A 21792-nucleotide genomic window follows, 5' to 3' on the forward strand; every position below is an offset into this window, starting at 1 on the left:
GAAAGACCAGGAGAAGAACCACAATTTTATATCGGAAATTAATAACCCGAGTCACATCATTCAGTATGCAAAGGATCTTTTCAGTATTGTCTGATTTGTTGCAAGAATAAGCATCAGCATTCTAAGGTATATTTAGGGAATATCAATGCACATATGAGTTTCTAATGTTCATTGTTGATTTTGTTTAATTATATTTATTTATGTATCTCATGAATGATAGATTTTAACAAATAGAAGTACTATTTAAACTAAATATTAATCCTTGATATTTCTAAAAAATTTTATGTCTTTAGATTTTTTCCCAAAAGATAATGAAAGCTCACACTGTCAACTTTCAAGATTTAGAGATGAGTACACTCTTAGCATGATAAAGGTAAGCCTGAATGTTTCGTTTTTTCTTCAAATCATGGTAAATTGTTTATCAAAAATGCTCACTACACAATAGGTATTTTGCATGGTGTTTTAATTCTCATATTTCTATGATATAGGTATTAATCATTTTTTACTACACTGTTTCATAAAAAACAAAACAAAACAAAACATAAAACAACTAAGGTTGCCAGGCCTTTAATCCCAGCACTTGGGAAGCAGAGGCAGGCGGATCTCTATAAGTTTGAGGCCAGCCTGGTCTACAGAGAGAGTTCCAGGACAGCCAGGACTACACAGACAGAGATCCTGTCTTGAAAAATAAAAATAACAACTACAGGCCGGGCGGTGGTGGCGCACGCCATTAATCCCAGCACTCAGGAGGCAGAGCCAGGTGGATCTCTGTGAGTTCGAGGCCAGCCTGGACTACCAAGTGAGTTCGAGGAAAGGCGCAAAGCTACACAGAGAAACCCTGTCTCGAAAAACCAAAAAAAACAAAACAAAACAAAACAAAACAAAACAAAACAGAACAAAAAAAACAAACAACAACTACAATACACACACACACACAAAACAAAACAAAACAAAACAAATCCTTAAGGTTTAGACAATATAGGGAATTTACTAATGTCATTCAGAAAATAAAATATAGATCTGGGAATAGGATTTTTTTTTTTTTTTACTTATTTAAAAGCTCCATGGTTTTAACCATTACACTAAATTACCTATAATAGTCCTTGCTTTGTAAATGCAAATTTTTAGATATCTATTTCTTTTCTAATTTATTTTTATTTTTTGAGATATAATATAATTGCATCATTTCCCCCTTCCCTCTGTTCCTTTCAAACCCTCTCATACACAGACCCACTTTGCTCTCTTTCAAATTCATGACCTCTTTTCCTTTAATTGTTGTTACATATGTGTATATATAAATATATATTTCTAAATACATATATATGACGTGATCAGTCTGTGTAATGTTACTTGTATGCTATGGTTTCAGAGCTAATCTTTAGTATTAGGTAATTAATTCGTGTGCTCTGCCCCAAGGGTGACTAATTCTCCCACTCTCAGCATTCCTTAGTCGCCTGTAGTTCCTTGTGTAGAGATGAACCCTCATGAGCTTTTCCCCTCCCACTAGCACACCTAATGATGTCTTCCTTCAGGTCTTCAGGCTTCCATGCTGATGAGATTTCATGCATGCAGCTTCTCTCGTATTTCTACAAGACACAATCTCACAGTACCTTTACTGGTCCTCTGGCTCCTGAGATCTTGCTCCCTTTTCATGTCCCCTGGGTTTTGAGTGCAGGAGCTGTTTTTTAAGTGTTTCATTTGGGACGGGGCTCAAAAGACAGACAACTCTGCATTTTGATTGGGTTGTGATTTTCTGCAGTGGTCACTGTCTATCACAAAGAGAAGTTTCCTTGAGAAGGAATGAGAACTATACTTTTCTGTGGGCATATGGACAACTGTTTAGAATGTAGTTAAGGATTATTGTGCTGGTTTAGTATAGTGGCAGATGCAGGTTCTCCTCCAAGATCCATCAGTTCACTAGCCCTGGGTAGTTTGCTAGGTTTCCAGTACCACATGTGATTTCCATCTTGCTGAGCCTGTCTTAAGCTCAATTAAAGTACTGTTGGTTACTACCTAGGTATGTGTACCACTACTGTGCCTTTAGGGAAATCCTGCCATACTGGTTGTTGTTGTGGTTCATAGACATCATAGTTGGGTAGGTCATTGGTTATATCCTTCCCTTTGAAGCTTGCATGGTACCCTTTTACAGGACTGTGAGAGCTAGTTCTCCGGGAGGAGGCTTTTAGATCTAGCCCACTGTCAAAAGTACATGATGAGACCAGTTGTTTCAAAGACTGTCTTCTGCCATATTGATTCTGTTTACAATTGATTGTATATCATAAAATCTCATTGCCTCCATATTACCAATTAAGTAATCAGAATTTAACTTGGAATACAGTCTGCCTTCATTATGGATTCTGTCTGCTAATTAGCCCATTTGCTAACATTTACTTGTAACTTCAAAAAGCACACTCTTGACATCCACACTTTTATAGTCATTAGTGGACATGCTCAGTATGTCAAAAACGTTTGATCATAAAAATATATATGCACCCAGTATGTATGTGACTGACCATGGTGGAAGAGATTCTCCACTGATGCTTTGTTTCCTCCTTCTCTTAGACTGCCAGGTGGCCCTTCTGCACTTCTCTGGTCTGTTAGTACAGGTTGAGTGACTCTTACCAGAATCTTCAGATTCTGCGGGATTTGGTAATATTTGGATAGGCGTCACTGCTTGAGCATCCCTAATCTAAACATCTAAATGCTTCAATATCTGTTGCTTTTTGGAATGCCATGTCAATGCTTAAAATATTTTAGCTTTATATTTTTGCATTAGTAATCCCCAAATATGTGCTATATCCCCTCACTGTGTTTCTGTTGTCAATGAGTTTTGTGATATAAAATGGCTCTCATGCAGAATATTATGATGATGTGTAGGTGGATTTTTCTATCCCACCTGTCAGCTCCCAAATAACTGACATGGAGACTTCTTATTAATTATAAATGATCAGTCGATAGCATAGGCTAGTTACTAGCTAACTCTTACATTTTAAATTAACCCATACTTCTTATCTACCCTCTGCCACGTGGTGGTACCTTCTTTCAACACAGCACGCTCATCTTGCTTCTCTCTGCATCTGCTCGAGACTCTCCAGACTCTTCCCCTCTTCTTCCCAGCATCCTCTCAGCTTGGCTCTCCTGCCTATCCTCTACCTGTCCAGCTATTGGCCAGTCAGCTTTTTCATTAACCAATGAGAATAATACACATTTGCAGTGCACAAAGTTTGTTCCACAGCAATGGTGTCTCGTGTTTGTGATGTGCCTTACAGAGAAAATAGATACACCATATAAATTTTATTCAGTCATGAGCTACAGCTCTTTTGTCTGTGAACCCAAGGTTAATGAAGAGTTGTCAAGAGTGAGGATTTTGTCTCTGAATTTGAGTGACCGTGTGGTGCTCTTTCTTTAGTCACTTTTACTGATGGAGGCTGAAGACAGGCTCAACTGCCTGGTGTCGGAGCTGGAGCATCAATGTCACAAGCCCCTCTGTCAGTGCTCTGTTGGGGAGCTGGAGACCATGGTGAAGGCCAGACTTGAGCTGGCAGCAATTGCCCTACAGAGACACCGGGCACCATATGGGTGAGTCTCCTGGAAGAAGAGGAATACCACCTCACCCCCTCATCCCTTCATCCTCTCACCACCTCATCCCCTCACCCCTTCATCCTCTCACCACCTCATCCCCTCACCCCCTCCTCCTCTCATTCCTCATCCTCTCACTCCCTCACCCCCTTATCCCCTCATCTTCTCACTCCCTCATCCTCTCACCCCTTCATCCCCCTTGCTCCCCTCATCTCTATCACCCCTCACTCCACCCATCCACTTAACTCCTCGCCTTCTTCACCCCCTCAACCCCTCTCTCCCTTCTTCCCTTTGTCCCCTCACCCCTCACTCTCCTTACCCACTTACCCCCAAAGTCCCAGTTCCCTGTCATTTGGTGGCAGTGGGAAGTTGTTTATTCTCATTTGTTGAATATTCACACTTTATAAGTTTTGGAGAGTCCTAGATCTATAGGGGTGTACTTATTTTTAATTATTCACAGGGTTTTAAAATTAATATTTACATAGAACACATCAGTTTTCCATAAAGAAGTTCCTTTATTAAACATACTAGGTAGGATGTTTAATATCATATATAAAATGGACAAATTAATGGTGCTTGACTTTTGTTTATTTTTTAACAAGAAATTCAATTTTTATAGTTTTTTAAACACATAAAGGCTTTGGAGTATTATTTTTTCTTAAGCACCAAATAAAAATATGAAAAGGGGCTTAAGAGATTGTTCAGCAGTTAAGAATACTCTTCCAGAACATCCAGATGGGGTGACTACCTGTAACCCAGCTCTGGGGAATCCAGTGCCCTCTTCTGGCCTCTTCAGGCTTCTTCAGTCACTGCTGTACATGACACACACACACACACACACACACACACACACACACACACACACACACATTAAATTAAAAAGACAAAGAAGATCTAGGTTTAAAAAAGTAGCATTATCTGACCTGTTGAGGGCTAGACTGTGTGACCTTGTTGAGGGCTAGACTGTGTGACCCTGTTGAGGGCTGGATTGTGTGACCTTGTTGAGGGCTGGACTGTGTGACCTTGTTGAGGGCTGGACTGTGTGACCCTGTTGAGGGCTAGACTGTGTGACCTTGTTGAGGGCTAGACTGTGTGACCCTGTTGAGGGCTGGACTGTGTGACCTTGTTGAGGGCTAGACTGTGTGACCTTGTTGAGGGCTGGACTGTGTGACCCTGGTGAGGGCTGGACTGTGTGACCCTGTTGAGGGCTGGACTGTGTGAGACCCTGTTGAGGGCTGGACTGTGTGAGAACCTGTTGAGGGCTGGACTGTGTGAGACCCTGTTGAGGGCTGGACTGTGTGACTCTGTTGAGGGCTGGACTGTGTGAGACCCTGTTGAGGGCTGGACTGTGTGAGAACCTGTTGAGGGCTGGACTGTGTGAGACCCTGTTGAGGGCTGGACTGTGTGACTCTGTTGAGGGCTGGACTGTGTGACCTTGTTGAGGGCTGGACTGTGTGAGACCCTGTTGAGGGCTGGACTGTGTGAGACCCTGTTGAGGGCTGGACTGTGTGACTCTGTTGAGGGCTAGACTGTGTGACCTTGTTGAGGGCTGGACTGTGTGACTCTGTTGAGGGCTAGACTGTGTGACCTTGTTGAGGGCTGGACTGTGTGACTCTGTTGAGGGCTGGACTGTGTGACCTTGTTGAGGGCTGGACTGTGTGAGACCCTGTTGAGGGCTGGACTGTGTGAGACCCTGGTGAGGGCTGGACTGTGTGAGACCCTGGTGAGGGCTGGACTATCTGAGAAGCTGATTATTTAATGCACAGTGTATCAGAGCCTTTATTCATCTCGGTCATTGATTCTTTCAGTAGCTGTCTCACTACCACTCTGATTTAGAGACTGACGGTGCAAAGGCACCTTTATCCACGTGTTCACAGCTATGTATACAATAGCACTAGTCCAGAGAGTCTTTGTAGTCACAGAAACAGTCTTCCAGTGGGTTTCCATGCCACTGGTGATAAACACATCTGTGTCATGAAGTCCTCGGACACATTCACTAGTGGTTTGTTTACTAATACATACATACATACATATATGTATGTATATATATATGTCTATATATACATATATATATATTTGTATCATTTACTGAAAATAGTTTGGAGCATTGACACTATGCTAAGCACAGGTCAGTATGTGTAACCTGTACAAAATGCGTAGTAGTACTGATGAAAACCCTCTGGTCAGGAAGTGTATCTCCTAACAGATGATAAGCAGGCGGCTAATACTCTTCAACCATAAGTGAGTCAGCTGCATACCACGTCTGAAACCGTAAGCTCCAGGAGACCATCAGGAGTAGGGACATTGGGCTTGAGGGAAGAGAAAGGGTTCTTTGAAGATGATGTACTGTGGCTTGATAGAGTTGGGTGGTAGACTGTGTGTGTATCATGCCCGAAGCTCAGGATTTAAGTCCTATCATTTAAAGAGATAAAAAGTTACGTGTTGTAACAGAGAGTATGGGTCAATTTTTATGCTCACTGCTGACAGCCTTTGGGTTCCACCACTCCCCTTCTTGTACCCAGCACCTGTGTGAGCAGGTAACAAGGATCAGTTATGCCACTCTGGTGCTGGTAGGATGTTTAGACTCATGATCTGTGTATAGGAACCCTTACCCAAATGCCACCATCCAGCAAGCACCATAAAACTAAAACAAACCAGCTCCTTTCCCCATTCTCTTGAGACATAGCCAAGCTTTCCAGTAACCTACCACACTCTCTCTAGAAGGCCCAGTGATACACTCAGCAGATTCACACATTGGCTTATGTACATTGTATATGGATTTTGTTCTAGAGACAGAACGAGGGGTAATTTATCCATTTCTAAGCAGTCGTGAAAAATCTATAAGCTCTCTGTGGAGCACTGGTTCTCAGGGGACGCAGGTGATTGGCAATGTCTGAGACCTTTGGAGGTGGGGGTCTGAAGACTGAAATATTCTGTTAGAACTAAGATGTGGTTACCTGACTCACCGTATTATGCATCGATGCTGCCAAAACAGCTCTAAAACCTCTGACCCCTCAGCATGAATCACAGAGTGGGAAAAAACTATGACATTATAGATGTTAATATTGCTCATGTGCAATTAAAAACAAAAGCAAAAGCCAGCTGGGGTCTGAAAAGATGACTCAGAGGGTAAGAGCACTTTCTGTCAAGCCCTATGACCCAAGTTCAATCCCTGGGACCTGCATGGTGGAAGGAGAGAACACACACACACACACACACACACACACACACACACACACACACACAGAGAGAGAGAGAGAGAGAGAGAGAGAGAGAGAGAGAGAGAGAGAGAGAGAGAGAGAGAGATTAAAGCCAACTGCATTTAATAATGCCTTTGATGAAGAAGCAGATGCTGTGGCATTTGGAGTCTCTACCCTACAGTGTGGACCTTCCTAGGCTGGTGGGATCTTCAGTGGGCTGTTTGTCTGGGTATTTCTGCAGTGTACCAATGCTGATGGCTGTCTTTCAAAGGAACACATGGGTGATGGAATTGAGAGTTGAACAAGATGCTCTTTTCGTGGAAGACCATCTTTATTTGAAAAAACAACTGACAGACTGTGGCTGTTCAACTTGGGATATTTGGCAGACATTTTCTTGAAAATGATTATGCTACTTCTAGGAACAGATCTGGTAGTATCTGTTCCCTGTGACAGAATTTGAACTTTCAAAGGAACATCTGAATTTTGGAGAATATGTATTTGTCACATGAACATGAGAGTTTGGTTATGTGAGTGGTAATATTCATGGAAATATTGTTGAAGTATATAATTAAGTATTTCAATAATTGATGTATTTACATAACTCATTTTTCCAGATGACTAATGCTCAGTATTTCAAAATCTCTGTGAGTCCAGCAGAGCAATAGGTTCCAATGTAGGAAACCTTCATCAGTGTGTGCTGCAGGATTCTATATGGCTGCAAACGTTTAGGAAACTATCAAAGAAAAATGTTTGTAGTTATCTAGAGAGGCCAATTGGGGGCGGGGCAATGGCTCAGCGGGCAGAGTGCTTGCTGAACAAGCACGAGGCCCTGAGCAGAGATCTCTGGCACCTGGGGAAAAAGCCTGGTGGTGTGCATCTGTAACCTAGTGTGGGAGTGGGAGGGATCCCCAGAGCTTGCTGCTCAGTCAGCCTAGCCAGTCAATGAGACCCATGTTCAGTGAAAGAACTTGTCTCAATAAGGTTAAAAAGTAATAGAGGAAGACACAAGACATTGACCTTTGACCTCCACATGCATGTGTGCAGGTATGCACGCACATCTGTACACACACATGTATATTCACAAACATATACTCACACATACACCACACACGTATGTAGACCCCAAAAGAAAAGAAAAAGTCTCCTTGTGTGAGGCTTAATCTTCTTTACTTCAATCAAAATCAAATGGGACAATGGACTGATGTACCAGCAGGGAGAGAAATGGGTTTTCCTTTATTAGGACGAGTAAATAAAGCCATGGCAGCCTCTGCATTCATGTTTTGGAAAATATTTTTTTTTTTGTGTGAAATGTATTGTTTCTGTTAATATGTAATGACTTATTTTTTATCCTAAATGAAGTCAATATTAAATAACTCAGTTTCTGATATCTTAAATGTTGACGGCACTGTTTAGTGGGCCCAATAATTTTACATACAATAGTAGTTTTTAGGTGTAGATAGTGGTGTTGAGATTGAACTTGAGCTATGATAGTTTAGAGTGATAGTACATTTATGGCCATGTTTGTGCTACGGCTTATTGGTAGTGTTTGAAACTGTATTAATTACAGGCTTAGGCTTAGACTGTTACTACTAATCACAAATGATTTCCCCTGCCAGAGTTTGAGGGGCGAAGAAACTTTTACTATATGATTGCCAGTATGCTCTTTTCCTCAAACTCTATCTCTGAGGGTAACTGTAGACCTAGAACATATACACGCATGCATGCATGCTTGCACTTTCTGGTCATTACCTTCATTCTTTACCTGTCCTTAGATATTCTATTCTCTTTTGGTACAGAGGACGTGAGTGATGAGTGCTTTTTCTTTTTCTGTTTTTTTTTTTTTAATGAGAAAGGAATGGGAACGAGAAATTGTGAGATATCCAGGAAAGGGCTGTCATAATAGAGCATTAATTTGAAGACTAGGCAGATGTGTGGTCGACGTACGCCAACTCTTCCAGTATATCAGAACACTCCCGTTTTAAATCCATGAATGTGACCCCTGGGGGGGAAAAAAAACCTGAAGAACCTTTGGTGCTATTGCATCTGTGGAGCAGAGTCTTCATTTTGGGAAGGTTGCTGTCAGGATGAGTGAGTTTTTCTTTTTGACCCCCTGACAGGCTTCTGTTGGGGGCGCTGCTGAGAGTGTTGGACAATCCCTTTCCAAATGATGGTCAGCCTGACATTTCCTGATACTTCTAATAAAATTATGTGTCAAGGAAATTGAAAGGCGCTTCCCCTGGGGCGACAGGTAGAGCAAGCTGCATGGATTTTATGAGACTAAACTGACCATTTTTGTCATGAATGTTAATAAGAAATAAATGGGATCAAAGCTTCCCACACTGTATTTCTCCTTCTGGACTCTTTCAGAACCCCGGCCTTTTTATGTTGTTTAAGCAGATGTTTGTTTTTGTTTTGCTTTGTTTTTAATTGTGGTCTAAATGGGAAAGCATCCAAGCCTTTTGCTTTTCTGACAAAAATGAAATCTCTTGGGATTTGAGACTTTAGCCTGGCTCGTATTTCTGGACTTCTCCGGCTAGTGCAGTGGAGGAACTCAAAATTCTCCATTGTGCAGTTGCTGATGCTTAAATGTGGTCCCTGGAGATGGTGCCATGGAAACGTAGCCCTCTGAGGTGGATGCTAACTAACAATGTCTCTCTGTGGTGGTGTGAGTGAAAAATGTGCCCTGTAGGCTCATGTGTGTGAACACTTGGTCTTTAGTTGATGGTGTCCTTTGGATTATGGGACCTTTAGGAGGTAGAAACTTGCTGGAGGAAGTATGTCACTGGGGGTGGGCTTTGATGTCTTGGATCCTTGCCCACTTCCTGTTTGATCTCTGCTTACTCTGTGTGGATGAAAATGTGATCAGCCAGTTTTCTGTTTCTGCTGCCGCGCTTGCCCCACCCATGTATCCCTCTCCAACTGTAAACCAAGATAAAGCCTGTCTGTCTTGAAGTTGCTTTTTGTCAAGGTATTTTCTATCACAGCAATAGGAAAGTCACCAAAACAAGCTCGTTTGAAAGATAATTGGCATTAGATGGGGTGACAGGTAGAGTCCTAATGCAGATGTTAGTGGCTTTGTAAGAAACAAGCCCAAGCAGGTGCAAGCTCATCTGTCTTACATTGTGATATTTTGCTATGTTATAATGCAGCAGGAAGCCCTCACTTCCCTTGGTGGGTTGATGACCCCACCAAGGGAAGAGTGGTTCTCAACCTTCCAAATGCTGAGACCCTTTTGTGGTGATATATTGTGTACCCTAATAAAATGTACCTGAAGATCAGAGAACAGAACAAGCACTAGATTAAACATAGAGGCCAGGCAGTGGGGGCACACGCCTTTAATGCTAGCACTCAGGAGGCAGATATTCGTCTGGATCTCTGCGAGTTCAAAGCCACCCTGGACTACATGGGATTGACTCAGTGTAGGAGAGAAAACAAAACTAGATGGTGGCACACACCTTTAATCCCAGTTCTTGGGAGTCACATACCTTTAATCCCAGTACTTGGGAGTCACATACCTTTAGTCCCAGAAAGTGATGGCTGGTCAGAGAAAGGTATATGAAGTGTGAGGAGACAGGAACTAAAGGCTTTTCAGATGAGGAACCCCTTTCAGCTAGAAAGCCTTTTCAGGCTGAGGAGTTGATGAGGTAAGAGGCGGTGGCTGTGGCTTGTTCCTTTGTCTCTCTGATCTTTCAGCATGTACCCCAGTATCAGGCTCTGGGTTTCTTACTGTAAGACCATTTAAAATTTGTGTTACACCCTTTGGCACAGTTCCTCATGTTGTGGTGACCCTCCCTATAAAATTATTTCACTGCTGCTTCATAACTATAATTTTGCTATTGTTATGAATCATGTAAATATCTGATGTGAGACCCCCCTCAAGGGGTCGCCACCCACAGGTTGAGAACCACTGCTCTAGAACAGTGAGCTAGGTGCACTTTTATTCTCAGCTGCAGGTATTTTTGTTATAGCGACAGAAAACAAACTAAGCAACTGAACAGTATCAAGTGGGTTATGACGTATGGCATGTCCTATGGTTTATACAGTTTCTTTGTTATCAGTATTCCAAACCTCGTAAGTCATTTCTCTTTAAATCAGAACCCAGGCTTTAGAACCAGAAGAACCCACGGACTGGTCGCCACTCTCTTCTTCTTCCAGGGTGAGGTGGTGGTTATGAAGCGCCAGCCTGTGAAGCTCCCCAGTAGCAGCAGGGGGCCCTAGAAGTGTGTAGCCTTCAGGGTGGGAGATGGAGCTAGGGACTGCGTTGTAACTTCGGGTAAACTGAGGCCCAGTCAGGCTCATTGTTCTTCTTGCTTGTTTCCTTTTATTTTAAACAAAAAGCAGTAACATTAATCATAAACGTCACCTTAGAACGTAAACAGATGACAATGTTGCAGATGTTTTCATGGCCCAGCAAACTTTTAGGAGCTTAATATTCAATAATTGCTAAAAGATTGGAGAGCTGCTTAACAATTTAGTGAAAATAGCTAAATAAAAATAAATCTGGCCTCTACTGTTTCTCTTGCCAAATGGATAAACTGACGATGCCAATAGCAAGCACGTGTTTGCTAAACATATCCCACTGTAGCAGAAAGTTTCCTGGTGGGCGGTGGGGGTGGGGGGGTTGGTTTGTATTGTTTACTGCTGTATCCATAGCTCCTAGATTTCTTCCCGACACAAAATAGATACCCAGCATGTATTTTTGAACAAATGGATCCTAATTTAATCATCAAAATTATTCATTTTAATGTGGTTAGAACTGTTATCATTCTCATTTTATAAAGAGATTGATAATTGCATTTCCCGAGATCATACAGCTAAAACATGACACAGGTGGGCTTTGAACTCTTTCCCCCGTGTGCAAATTCCTGAAAATTAGGCTATACAAGATGAATTTAAAAGCTTTCATTAACAACAGAAGAAAACATAATTAAATCATTGAAGCTCTAAAAACTTATCAAGTTGGAACTGAGTTCAAAGAAAAAATGTCAACTGATTTAATGTGTAAAATATTTTAATTTTCATGTGTGCAAGAAATGCTTGCAACTAGGGCTAGGGAGGTAGCTGTTGCCCAGTGGCAGAGCACTGGCCTGGAGTGTGCAAGGCCTGGATGTGACCTCAGCACCAGAAAATAAAACAGCTTTGTAGCCACAAACTGTACTTATAATAAATAGGTCATGCCATTTTTACTTATAGCCACTGGAAAACATGCATTAAGAGATACTATTGACAAAAGGTGCAATTTCACATACCCTTCTTTCAAAAAGAGGAAATTATAACTAGTCCACAAACACCTGAAAAGTCTTTACCCCCTTGTAAAAGTGAAGTAACTCCTGTGGTATGGCTGTCCATTCCATCAGCTAGTTCCTTATGTGTAAGAGTGTTTTACCTGTGTGTATATGTATGAACCTGTGCATGCAATACCAGCAGAGGCCAAAAGAGGGCAATGGATCCCCTGGAACTGGAGTTAGCCCTTGTGCATACTGCGTACTGCATGGAGGTCCTTTGCAAAAGCAGCAAGTGTTCTTCATCTGCAATCTCCTTTCAATTTCTCGCTGAAAAGATTCATAAAGACGCAGAAAGGCACAATGGCCTTAGCAAAGCACTAAAGACTCCGGTTAATAATTAGATTTGGGGAAATTTATTTTCAAAAGGTACCCATCGATGAAAATGGATAGTTTGAATACATGCCCCTCCCAGCAGGGAGCCGCAGAGGAAGAAGAAAGGAAAAACTGAGTCTCCCACTCTGAAAGTTGCTTATTGCAGAAGGGGTTCATCAACTAAAGTCCTGGGCAGGTGCCCCAAGGATGTGTCTGAAGAAATAACGTAGTGGATGAGAGAGAAATCTTACAAACCTAGGGAGGGAGGTGCAGTCATTCTGTTGAAATGGCTGGTGGGAAGGCAGCAGGTTTGCACTCAAGCCAATATTAATATGAGTATAACTGAGTGCAAGTGTTAGAAGCGATTCCAGAAAAATCTGATGGATTGAAAAGGCAGAGGTTAATAACGAGCTAGGGATGGTACCTAAGACACAGCAACCACACAGGTCTGGAAGAGAAAGCGCAGTTAAAGTACCAAGTTCTTCACCTTCCACATTTTGTCTAATTTTTCCCTTCCTTTGACAAACAGAGAAATTACCTTTTTAAAATGAATTAATAGAGAAGTATGTTTTTGAAATCATTAAAAGTAACTGCTGTTAAAATCTAAGCCAGGATATGTAATTTTCAAATTAGTGTGGAGGATTCAAGAAAAAATTACACTGTAGCCAGGACACAAAACAATAGAAAAAGGGAAGAGGAGCAAACACTTATAAAATACCAGGAGAAAATGATGTGTTATGGGGCTGGCTAGATGACCCAGCCGGTAAAGATGCTTCTTGTGCAGGTTTGGCGACTTGAGTTTCATCTCGGAACCCACAGAAAGGCAGCAGGAGAGCACTGACTCCACAGAGTGGATCTCTAAACTTCACATGCATGTGTGCCCCACATAATAATAATAATAATAATAATAATAATAATAATAATGTAACATATTTTGACCAAAATGTAAAATTGTCTAGATTGTGTGTATCTGTTAGTGTTGCCTTCGGCAAATGACAGAAGCTCAACTTGAAGCAACTTAAACAAAAGAGACAATTTTCTGATTGATTTAGCAGAGCAGGGAGAGACAGAGGCAGAGACTGGGCTGGGGGCTCGGTGAGACAAGGTTGTGTGCCTCAGGAGTGCCCAGCCCAGCCCATCTCTGTCAGCCTATACGCTAGATTTATTTGATCCAATTAGCTGCTTTTTGTGCCCACTGCTGGACCCAGACGTCTTGGCTGCTGAGCCAGGATCATAGAATGACGTGAAAGCCCTCACCGAGAACTGAGAAGGCAAGGAACAGCAGAAGGATCACCATGTCCCACGAGGAGGGGGATGTTTGAAGGTTTTCTTGGGAGAACTGAAGTATGCTACTCAAAGAAGCATAGTGTGACCCACGTAGCAAAATCAAGCCAGCCATTTTGATAAATAAAATGACCGAAGGTGAAGAAGAAACTCCTGATGTGTGATGTTAATATGCCGAGTGGAATGCAAGAGGAAAAGCTTGGGCTGGATCAAGCGGATGCTGGATGTTGATGACAAGTGTGATCAGCAGTATTACAGCAGTAATGTTCGTAAATAACACCATGGCATGAACAACGATATCAAACTGGTTAGAACAAGGAGAGAGGGAGAGGGAAACGGGAGGAAACAGGGAGGGAGGGAGGGAGGGAGAGAGAGAGGGAGAGAGAGGATGCTAAAAGTTCAAGAACCTGTTGTCTGGATTCCCACCCCGACTCCTCTTTCTGTAGCTGTGTGACAACTTAATATTTCCGTGTGTCCATTTCCTACTCCATAAATTGAGTCAGTAATAGCACCTACCTTGAACTCGTAGTATGCATGTGGGGTTGGGGGGTAGTGAATGACGTAATTCCCCAAAATAACATGATACAGCATCGGACAGGTGGTAAACAGCCAGTCACCTGTTTTCTAAAGACGTAAATTATGGGAAGAAGGGGAAACATTCCGGCTCCATGGATAGCGTTAACACAGTTTTCAATCTATTAATGCAATATGTTTGCCAAACAACAAAAATGTTCTTAAAATACAGTCTGGAAATTGAGCCTCATAGCAAAAACAGAGAGAGAACCTATGGACAAAGCCAGTTTTCTTACGAGCATCCATGAACACCGGTGAAGCCAGCCATGTGCTAGACCAGAATTCTTGGGAACCAAACCCAAGAAGGAATTATACCAACTAGAGTCCAGGGAGGTCTCTGGCATGAGCCATGCCAGTCACACTTGAGGAGTAGGAGACGAACCAGGTACCTACGCTGGTCCTCCATCCTGGGGGCAGCAATGACCTAGACAGAGGTAGATGGGGTAGAGGGGTGAGAAGGTCTCAGTGGACTGTGGTGGGTCCCAATGACAGAACTTGATGAATTGAAGTGCCAATTGAAGAGCCAGAGCAATGGTGATGCCTGAGGACTTGGAGAGGAATAAATTTGCCTGCAGGGGGCAGTAGTGAGGGGTTTGCCTTTAATCTGTTTCAGAGCATGGAAACATTCATCCCTTTGTACTTTGATCCATTTCTTTTTCTTGAAAAGGACTTTCGAGTTTTTTTTTGTTCCCTGGTGAGTGTCCTAGAATGTGGGTTTAGAACTCTGTGCTGTGTTTAAATGGTGTGGCGAGTAGAGGCGCGGCCTGCAATGGTTTAGTTCTCTTGGGGGGACATGGGGACACCTAGTGACTTTTTGAAGGTGGCTGGGGGTGTCAACATTCTCATAGGAAGTAGAGACGTATGAAATAGCACGCAAATGCTGTCCCTAGGAACAGCCAAAACCTTTCCTTGTTTCAGGGCTGCTATAGTGTATTCCACACTCAAGCTTCTCCAGGATTCGAAGATTTTAAAGAAGAGAATGCCTGAAGACTCAGACAGCCCCACCTCTCCAGGAACTTCGGTACGTATGAACTGAACTCCTTGCAATACACATTGCACCAAACACTGTAGTGTAACCAAGGGCGCAGTAAGAAACTGACTAGCTATTTGGATGAAGCGAAGTGGTAAAGGTGAAGTGACATCGAATTCAGGGCCTGTGTTGAAGTTCCATTTATGCTCTTTATTGAGAGAGACCCTCAAATTCTTTCCAAAAGTTTTGTGATCTCATTTGTGAGGTCTTGAGGGTGGATACAGTCATCACCAAGAGCCCACTGAGATGTGTAATCGTGGTGAGTCTTGATATGGCCTCACTAGCAGAATGGTTTCCCAAGACCCACTCTTCCTTCCATTCTTGGGTTTATTGCCTGGACATGGCAGGAAGGACACCCAGTCTTTCCTAGAGTTCGCCACACTTAGCCTTCTCCGTACAGAAGGTCTAATGTCTGCTTGACAGCTCGTCACAAGCTTGTCACTGGGATGAATGAGACCACATAATTTAACATAAAATTGCTTAGGAGTCATCATAAAAATATTTATCATACAGAATCTTGCTTGTGATTTTAGGCATTTCTAATGAAATCACTCATACCAATGGTCCAAAATAGATACCCAGCACTGTATTTACCATTTTTCATCCCTTAAAGGAAAGTTTTTGATGACATAGAAACTGCTGATAATATAATTAAAAACAAAAAAATCCAATGTTGCAAAACTGTTTTACTAATTAAATTTTTTAGTTGACGTGTATGAGTGTTTTGTTTGCATACAAGCACACTGTGTGTGTGTGCAGGGCCAACAGAGGGCAGATGATGTTATTGGATCCAACTGAAGTTATAGATGATTGTGAGCTGCCATGGAGATGCTGGGAACTGAGCCCAGGTCTCCTGCTAGAGCAGCAAGTGTTCTGAACCTCTGGGCATCTCTAGTCCCATGCAAAGCTATTTTTGAGTAGGGAGATGGAGAGAAAAGACAGGCCAAAATGCGGTATAATATGTTAATAGAGAGTTGTGGCATTGAGGGTGATTTTACTTGTTTCTTTTGCATGTATCTTATGTTTTCTAGAATGTTAAAGAGTAACTTCTTAATTTCAAATGTGATACTGTGAAATGCTATTGGGTGCTTCTCTTAGCACATGCTTAGCCGTGGGTTAGAATGCTGGCCTTCTCCAATGGGAAGCTAACCTCATCATTTTAACATTGTTTAGACCATAGAAAGTAAAGACGATAGTGAGTTTTTAGACCCGATTTCCTTGAATGCCCGGGAATATTTCAACATTCACCTTTGGCTGAGGTGCCGCTTGATGCTTGTAACTGCCTTCGTTACACAGATTCATGGTGTTGGAGTCATGAAAGGTACTTTCTTTTTTTTTTTTAGTGTTTTTTTATTTTAATTTTATTATTATTATTTTTTATTATTTTATAATTTAATTTAATTTTACATATCAGCCACGGATTCCCCTGTCCTCCCCCCTCCCACCCCCCATTCCCATCTCCTCCAGGACAAAGACTCCCCTGGGGATTCAGCTCATCCTGGTAGATTCAGTCCAGGCAGGTCCAGTCCCCTCCTCCCAGGCTGAGTGAAGTGTCCCTGCATAAGCCCCAGGTTCCAAACAGCCAACTCATGCACTAAGGACAGGTCCCAATCCCACTGGCTGGGTGCTTCCTAAACAGTTCAAGCTAAGAAAGGTACTTTCTTAACTAATGTTTTCAGTATGGTTGATTTGACATGGGGGACAGGATCTTATTGGGATATGTCTATGATAATGCCCACAACCTTCTAGCTTGCTCTCTTTCCAGAATTTAAAATACAGGTTGTTAAACAAAAATAGTGATTACTCACAGTCCTCTGTACCAGAGCAAGTGGTACATACATTATTGATTTAATTTTTTAAAAAAATACAAATAGATTGCAAAATACAATTGCCCAGGTCTTGGGAAAGTGTCTAAGCATCGAGCTGACAAGCCACCAACCCAGGGTTTCAATGCTGACCTGCCTCCTCCTTACCAAGTCTTTCTCCATTCAGTTCCTATGGCTCTGTGCTTCCTTTTCCTCTCCAGAAGAGGAGGTAACTTACCTCCTTGCTGGACTCATTGCCAGACTGAAGGAGATAGACATTACAGTCTTACATCCAAACCACACTAGTGGGAACTCATGAACTTTAGACCAACAGCCGTGGAGCCTCCATGGGACTGGACTAGGCCCTCTGCATAAGTGAAACAGTTGTGTAGCTTGATCTGCTTAAGGGGCCCCCTGGCAGTGGGGTCAGGATCCATCCCTGGTGCATGAGCTGGCTTTCTGGAATCCACAGCCTTGAGGCAGGGGGAGGGGCTTGGACCTGCCTCAACTGACTGCTGACTCCCCATAGGAGGTCTTGCCTTCCTGTAGGAGGGAATGAGGGGTGGGTTGTGGGGGGAAAGGCTGGAGGGGCAGGAGGAGGGAAGAGGAGGATCTATGATTGGCATGTAAAATGAATAAAAAATTTCTTAATAAAAAACAGAAATTATAATCTTAGATAACATCTTGGCATGTATAAACAGTGGTTCCCACAGTGACCGAGAGCTGTCTAATTGTGTACCTATTTGCGTGTCTCTATCTACCTCCCAAATCGAATCATTTCATGTAATAATGTTACTTTTATAGCATTGGACTAAAGTACTTTCACCTAAATTATAAGACATCCCCCCTCTGTGTTTCGTTATCCATTCATTTTCCACTTGAATGTCCTCTTACTCTTTGATCATTGGGGACATTATACACATCTACTTCTTGCTTTCTCATGCGTCTTGATGATCACACTTGTCTGCATTAGAGAATGACATGACAGACTGTCTCAGCCTCATCAATGAAGTGTGCATGGAGGCAAAGAGTGCGGATGACCCAGAGCTCCTGGCTGAGTTCCTGATGCAAGCCGTGATCCTGGGGCTTCAGGAAAAGCACTTAAAGGCAGACATCATAAAACATCTTCAGGTAAAGGAGACAGTGTAGGGTACATGTGTGTGATTAGGGAAGACCCTAGTTGGATCAAAAGGATGGGATTCTCAACCCTAATGAATGTGCACCTGGCACCATGGCCACAGCTCATCAGTGAACTAGGAAACCAACAGAATCGCTTTCTCTCAAAAGGAAATAATCCATTTGCTGGAAGGCAATGAGTTCCTTTCTCCTCGATCTTGGTTAACCCTGGCGAGAAGCCTCGTCCTAATGGACGACTTAACAAAAGCTGAGAAATTCAAGCAAGCGTCTTCAAAAGAGGGCACATTAACTTTCCTGAATCAAGCTCACAGCATCCTTATCGCACAGGTAGGGAATGTTTTTGATGGCTGCAAACTTGGCAATGGACTCTTCTGCCTTGTTTCTTTCCCCTCACCGTGACACTCACCCCCCTGTTTCTTTCCTAGATGCTAACTTTTGGAGAGACCATTGAATTCCCTCTCTCAGGTGCTGACTATGCAAATCCACTACAGCCTTTGAAAAATATCTACCTTCCGCATGTCATGTTACTGGCCAAAATAAAACTGAGAATTGGTAAGAACATTTAAACATCTACCTTCCTAGAGTAGCGTAGGGAATTTTAATTGTTTTTCAAGTAGGCTCTCATAACTTGAAGGGTCAGTATTAGGAATGCCCAGGCTCTGCATGCTTAAAGAGGTTTTGGTCAATTACTATGTGCTAGACTCTGTGGTATAAGAATGATCTTCATGTACGAATCAAGTTATGAGGTTGATTACGGTAGTTACAATATGTGAAACTATTTGCTTTGGACTATTGCATTTTATCCAGCTATTCAGTCTTTGTAACAAGATTATTTTCACAGTCTGCTTTATTGAAAAAAATCGTAGAAGTGCAAAGTATGAGTGCATTCCTAAATAATATACCACTTTTTTTGTTCTCTAAATTACAACCAGTTATTTTATAGTTATGTCAAATTAAGAAAGATTTTTGAGAGGGGTATAGAACAGTGTATTATATCTTCTGGTTATCACTGATGCTGTTAAGTACCCATGTCTCTAAAAACAATAGCCATGAAAAAACATTATCTTAATGTGTTGATGATAATGGCATGCTTTTTCCCGAAGCTCTAATAACTTGTATCATTTTAAGAAATAAATCTTCATGCTGTAAGTGGGGGAATTGTCAAAGTCTTTGTACTTTTATGAATCAAGGTGTCTTGAAGATGTAGTTTCCATGTCTTACCATGATGCACGTTCGGCAATGTCTCTGCTAAGGACAGTTTGAATGCCGGATGCCCTGGTTGTTTCAGGCAGTATAAAGAAAGGTGTACAGGTCTACTGCTCTCGGGAGGCTAGCCCTTTTGGGAAACCTCTCTAATCTGCCTGGCTACTGTCCTGACCTCTGTGCCAGGGGAACAGCCTCTCCTTCCCCCAAATCCCAGCCTCTTGGCTTTGCTCTGGCTCTCTGGGGACGTGTGTGTGTGCGTGTGTGTGTGTGTGTGTGTGTGTGTGTGTGTGTGTGTGTCTGCCTCCCAGGGTCCTGGCTTCAGAGGGGTCTCCCCTCTCCTCTAGACTGTCCACACTCTGATTGCTGAGATCGCCTTTTCCTTTTGACCTTCATTGTGTTAGTGTTAACATGTTTAAATATTAATCAATAGGAATCCAAACAGACAGACATACAGAAGAGAACAATCACCTATCCTTAAGCACCTTGGACATCTGGACTCTTAAAGGATGGATTCCATACCCTCTGTTCTTCCTCCCTTGACTCCCATTAACTCCTTGTTCCACTTTCTTCTAGATTTAGATGAGAGAAATCACTGTTGATTGACCAAGGCTCAATTACAGCTCCAGAGTGTTCTTTACCGGTCTTGCCTGTATGGGCCACCCCGTACCTGGTAATGTCTGCATCACCTGCATCTCCTTGGCACTCAACTCTCTCAACTTGTAGACCCCCAGGCTCGGTCTCCTCCCAGCTTTCCTTCTCTCTCTCTGGTTTCTTAGTTACCATGAAGTCTTCTATTTCCATAGATCATCCCTTATGTTCATGTTCTCTATTTATTGTGGTGTAAAAGGCTTCCTGTGATGTGGTCCAGAGTATATAATGGAGATTTTTGTCCTTTAAACTATTTCCTCTTCTTTCTCTTAGAGACATTGTATTTATAACTCGTAACATCTGATAGCAGACCTCCTACCACTGAGAAGACATTGGTAACCTCCCTCTTCCTTGTCTCCTTGTCTGTTTCTTGTTTCCCAGTCTCTGTTCTGTGTAGTTGTTGATTAAATCCCCACCCACCATGCTTTCCCCAGTTAAAATCCAGATGATGCTCTCTGAAGCCTTGTTTTTCACAAATACCCTTTTTTTTTTTTCACCATGACAGGTGACTGATATACCATATCAGTCCAGCATAAGCATCCTTGGGGGGGGGTTGTCTTTTCTCTAGGGTTTGGTAGATGCATTCCATTATTCCTACTCACAATGTTTCAAATGTAGTGTTAGTCTAACTTTTATTTTCTTTCGGCAAGAAATCTGTCCTTTCCTACCCAAATCTTGTTAGATTTCTTTTGTCTCTGTAGTTTAGGAAATTCACCAACACATGTCTGGGTACATGTTTGCTCTGTCTCTACCTAGAATCAGTTGAGCCCTTGGCATCTGCAGGCAAGTTTCTTTCTGTCTAGGGAAGGTTTTTTTTTTTTTCTTGACTAATTATTGCCCATTACCTTCCTCTGTTCCTTCTTGGGGGCTGAATACCTATGTGAAAATCTCAAGAGTGCCATTTAGCTACTTTGTAATTCCCTCATTTCAGAACCAAGTTGTAACTCACTTGCCCTAAGTTCCCCTAGACTAGGTAGTTTGTAGATGGTAGAAATCTACTGCTGTCGTTTCTGGAGAGTTGAAGACCAAAGTCAAGATTTAATGTCCAGTGAGAGCACATCTGCATCACAGCTGGTGCCTCAACTGGTCATTATGTTATGGGAGGGGTAAACTGGCTCCTCCAGGCTGTTGCATAGGCCATGCAGCCCGTCCACGCGGGCTCAGCTTTCATAATCACCAGGGAAAGTCTTAACCTCTCCAGAGAGATACCATCATTGTTGGGGGCTGGTGTTTCTCTTATAATTCTATCATTTTTATAATTTATGATGTAAGATTAATCTAATTGATCTTCTTAATAATTAATATTTTTGGAATTGACCCCCCTCTCGAAATTAGCTGATAACCTGTATTTCTATGTAGGCTCATATGTATGTATATGTATATGTGTATGTATGTATGTATGTATGTATGTATATATGTATGTATATATGCATGTAATTCTGTTACTCTATCCTCAGTCTATTTTATTTCACTCATGCTCTCTTGTCTAGAAGCCACATTTGATATTCCTCTTGATGGCTGCTGGCTCTTCTTTCCTGGGCTATTCTTCTTTGCTCATTTATTATTCTCCAGGTCTAGCTGTGACAGTGTGCCCGTGATGGTCAGAGGGGCAAGTTCTGCCTGTGTGACTTGGCTCTATATCAACTTTTAAGAGTCTCAATTCCCCATTGAGCCTCCAAGGGAAATAACAATGGCCAGCCAGCATTTTTGAGCTCAGGAGTTCAGAGGACTCA

General features: G+C 42.3%; 1 protein-coding gene across 1 annotated transcript in view; it reads left to right on the forward strand.

The window, feature by feature from the left end:
* Cfap54 (cilia and flagella associated protein 54) overlaps nt 1–21792 on the forward strand; it is a 299598-nt gene that overhangs the window by 189812 nt on the left and 87994 nt on the right. Inside the window, exons 50-56 of the mRNA XM_059245690.1 lie at nt 294–373; nt 3410–3579; nt 15152–15254; nt 16437–16584; nt 18042–18199; nt 18356–18532; nt 18631–18757. Coding sequence (XP_059101673.1) covers nt 294–373; nt 3410–3579; nt 15152–15254; nt 16437–16584; nt 18042–18199; nt 18356–18532; nt 18631–18757 — 963 coding nt within the window. The remainder of the gene's footprint in view (nt 1–293; nt 374–3409; nt 3580–15151; nt 15255–16436; nt 16585–18041; nt 18200–18355; nt 18533–18630; nt 18758–21792) is intronic.

This window comes from Peromyscus eremicus, chromosome 18 (genome assembly GCF_949786415.1).
Source record: "Peromyscus eremicus chromosome 18, PerEre_H2_v1, whole genome shotgun sequence".
Lineage (NCBI taxonomy): Eukaryota > Metazoa > Chordata > Mammalia > Rodentia > Cricetidae > Peromyscus > Peromyscus eremicus.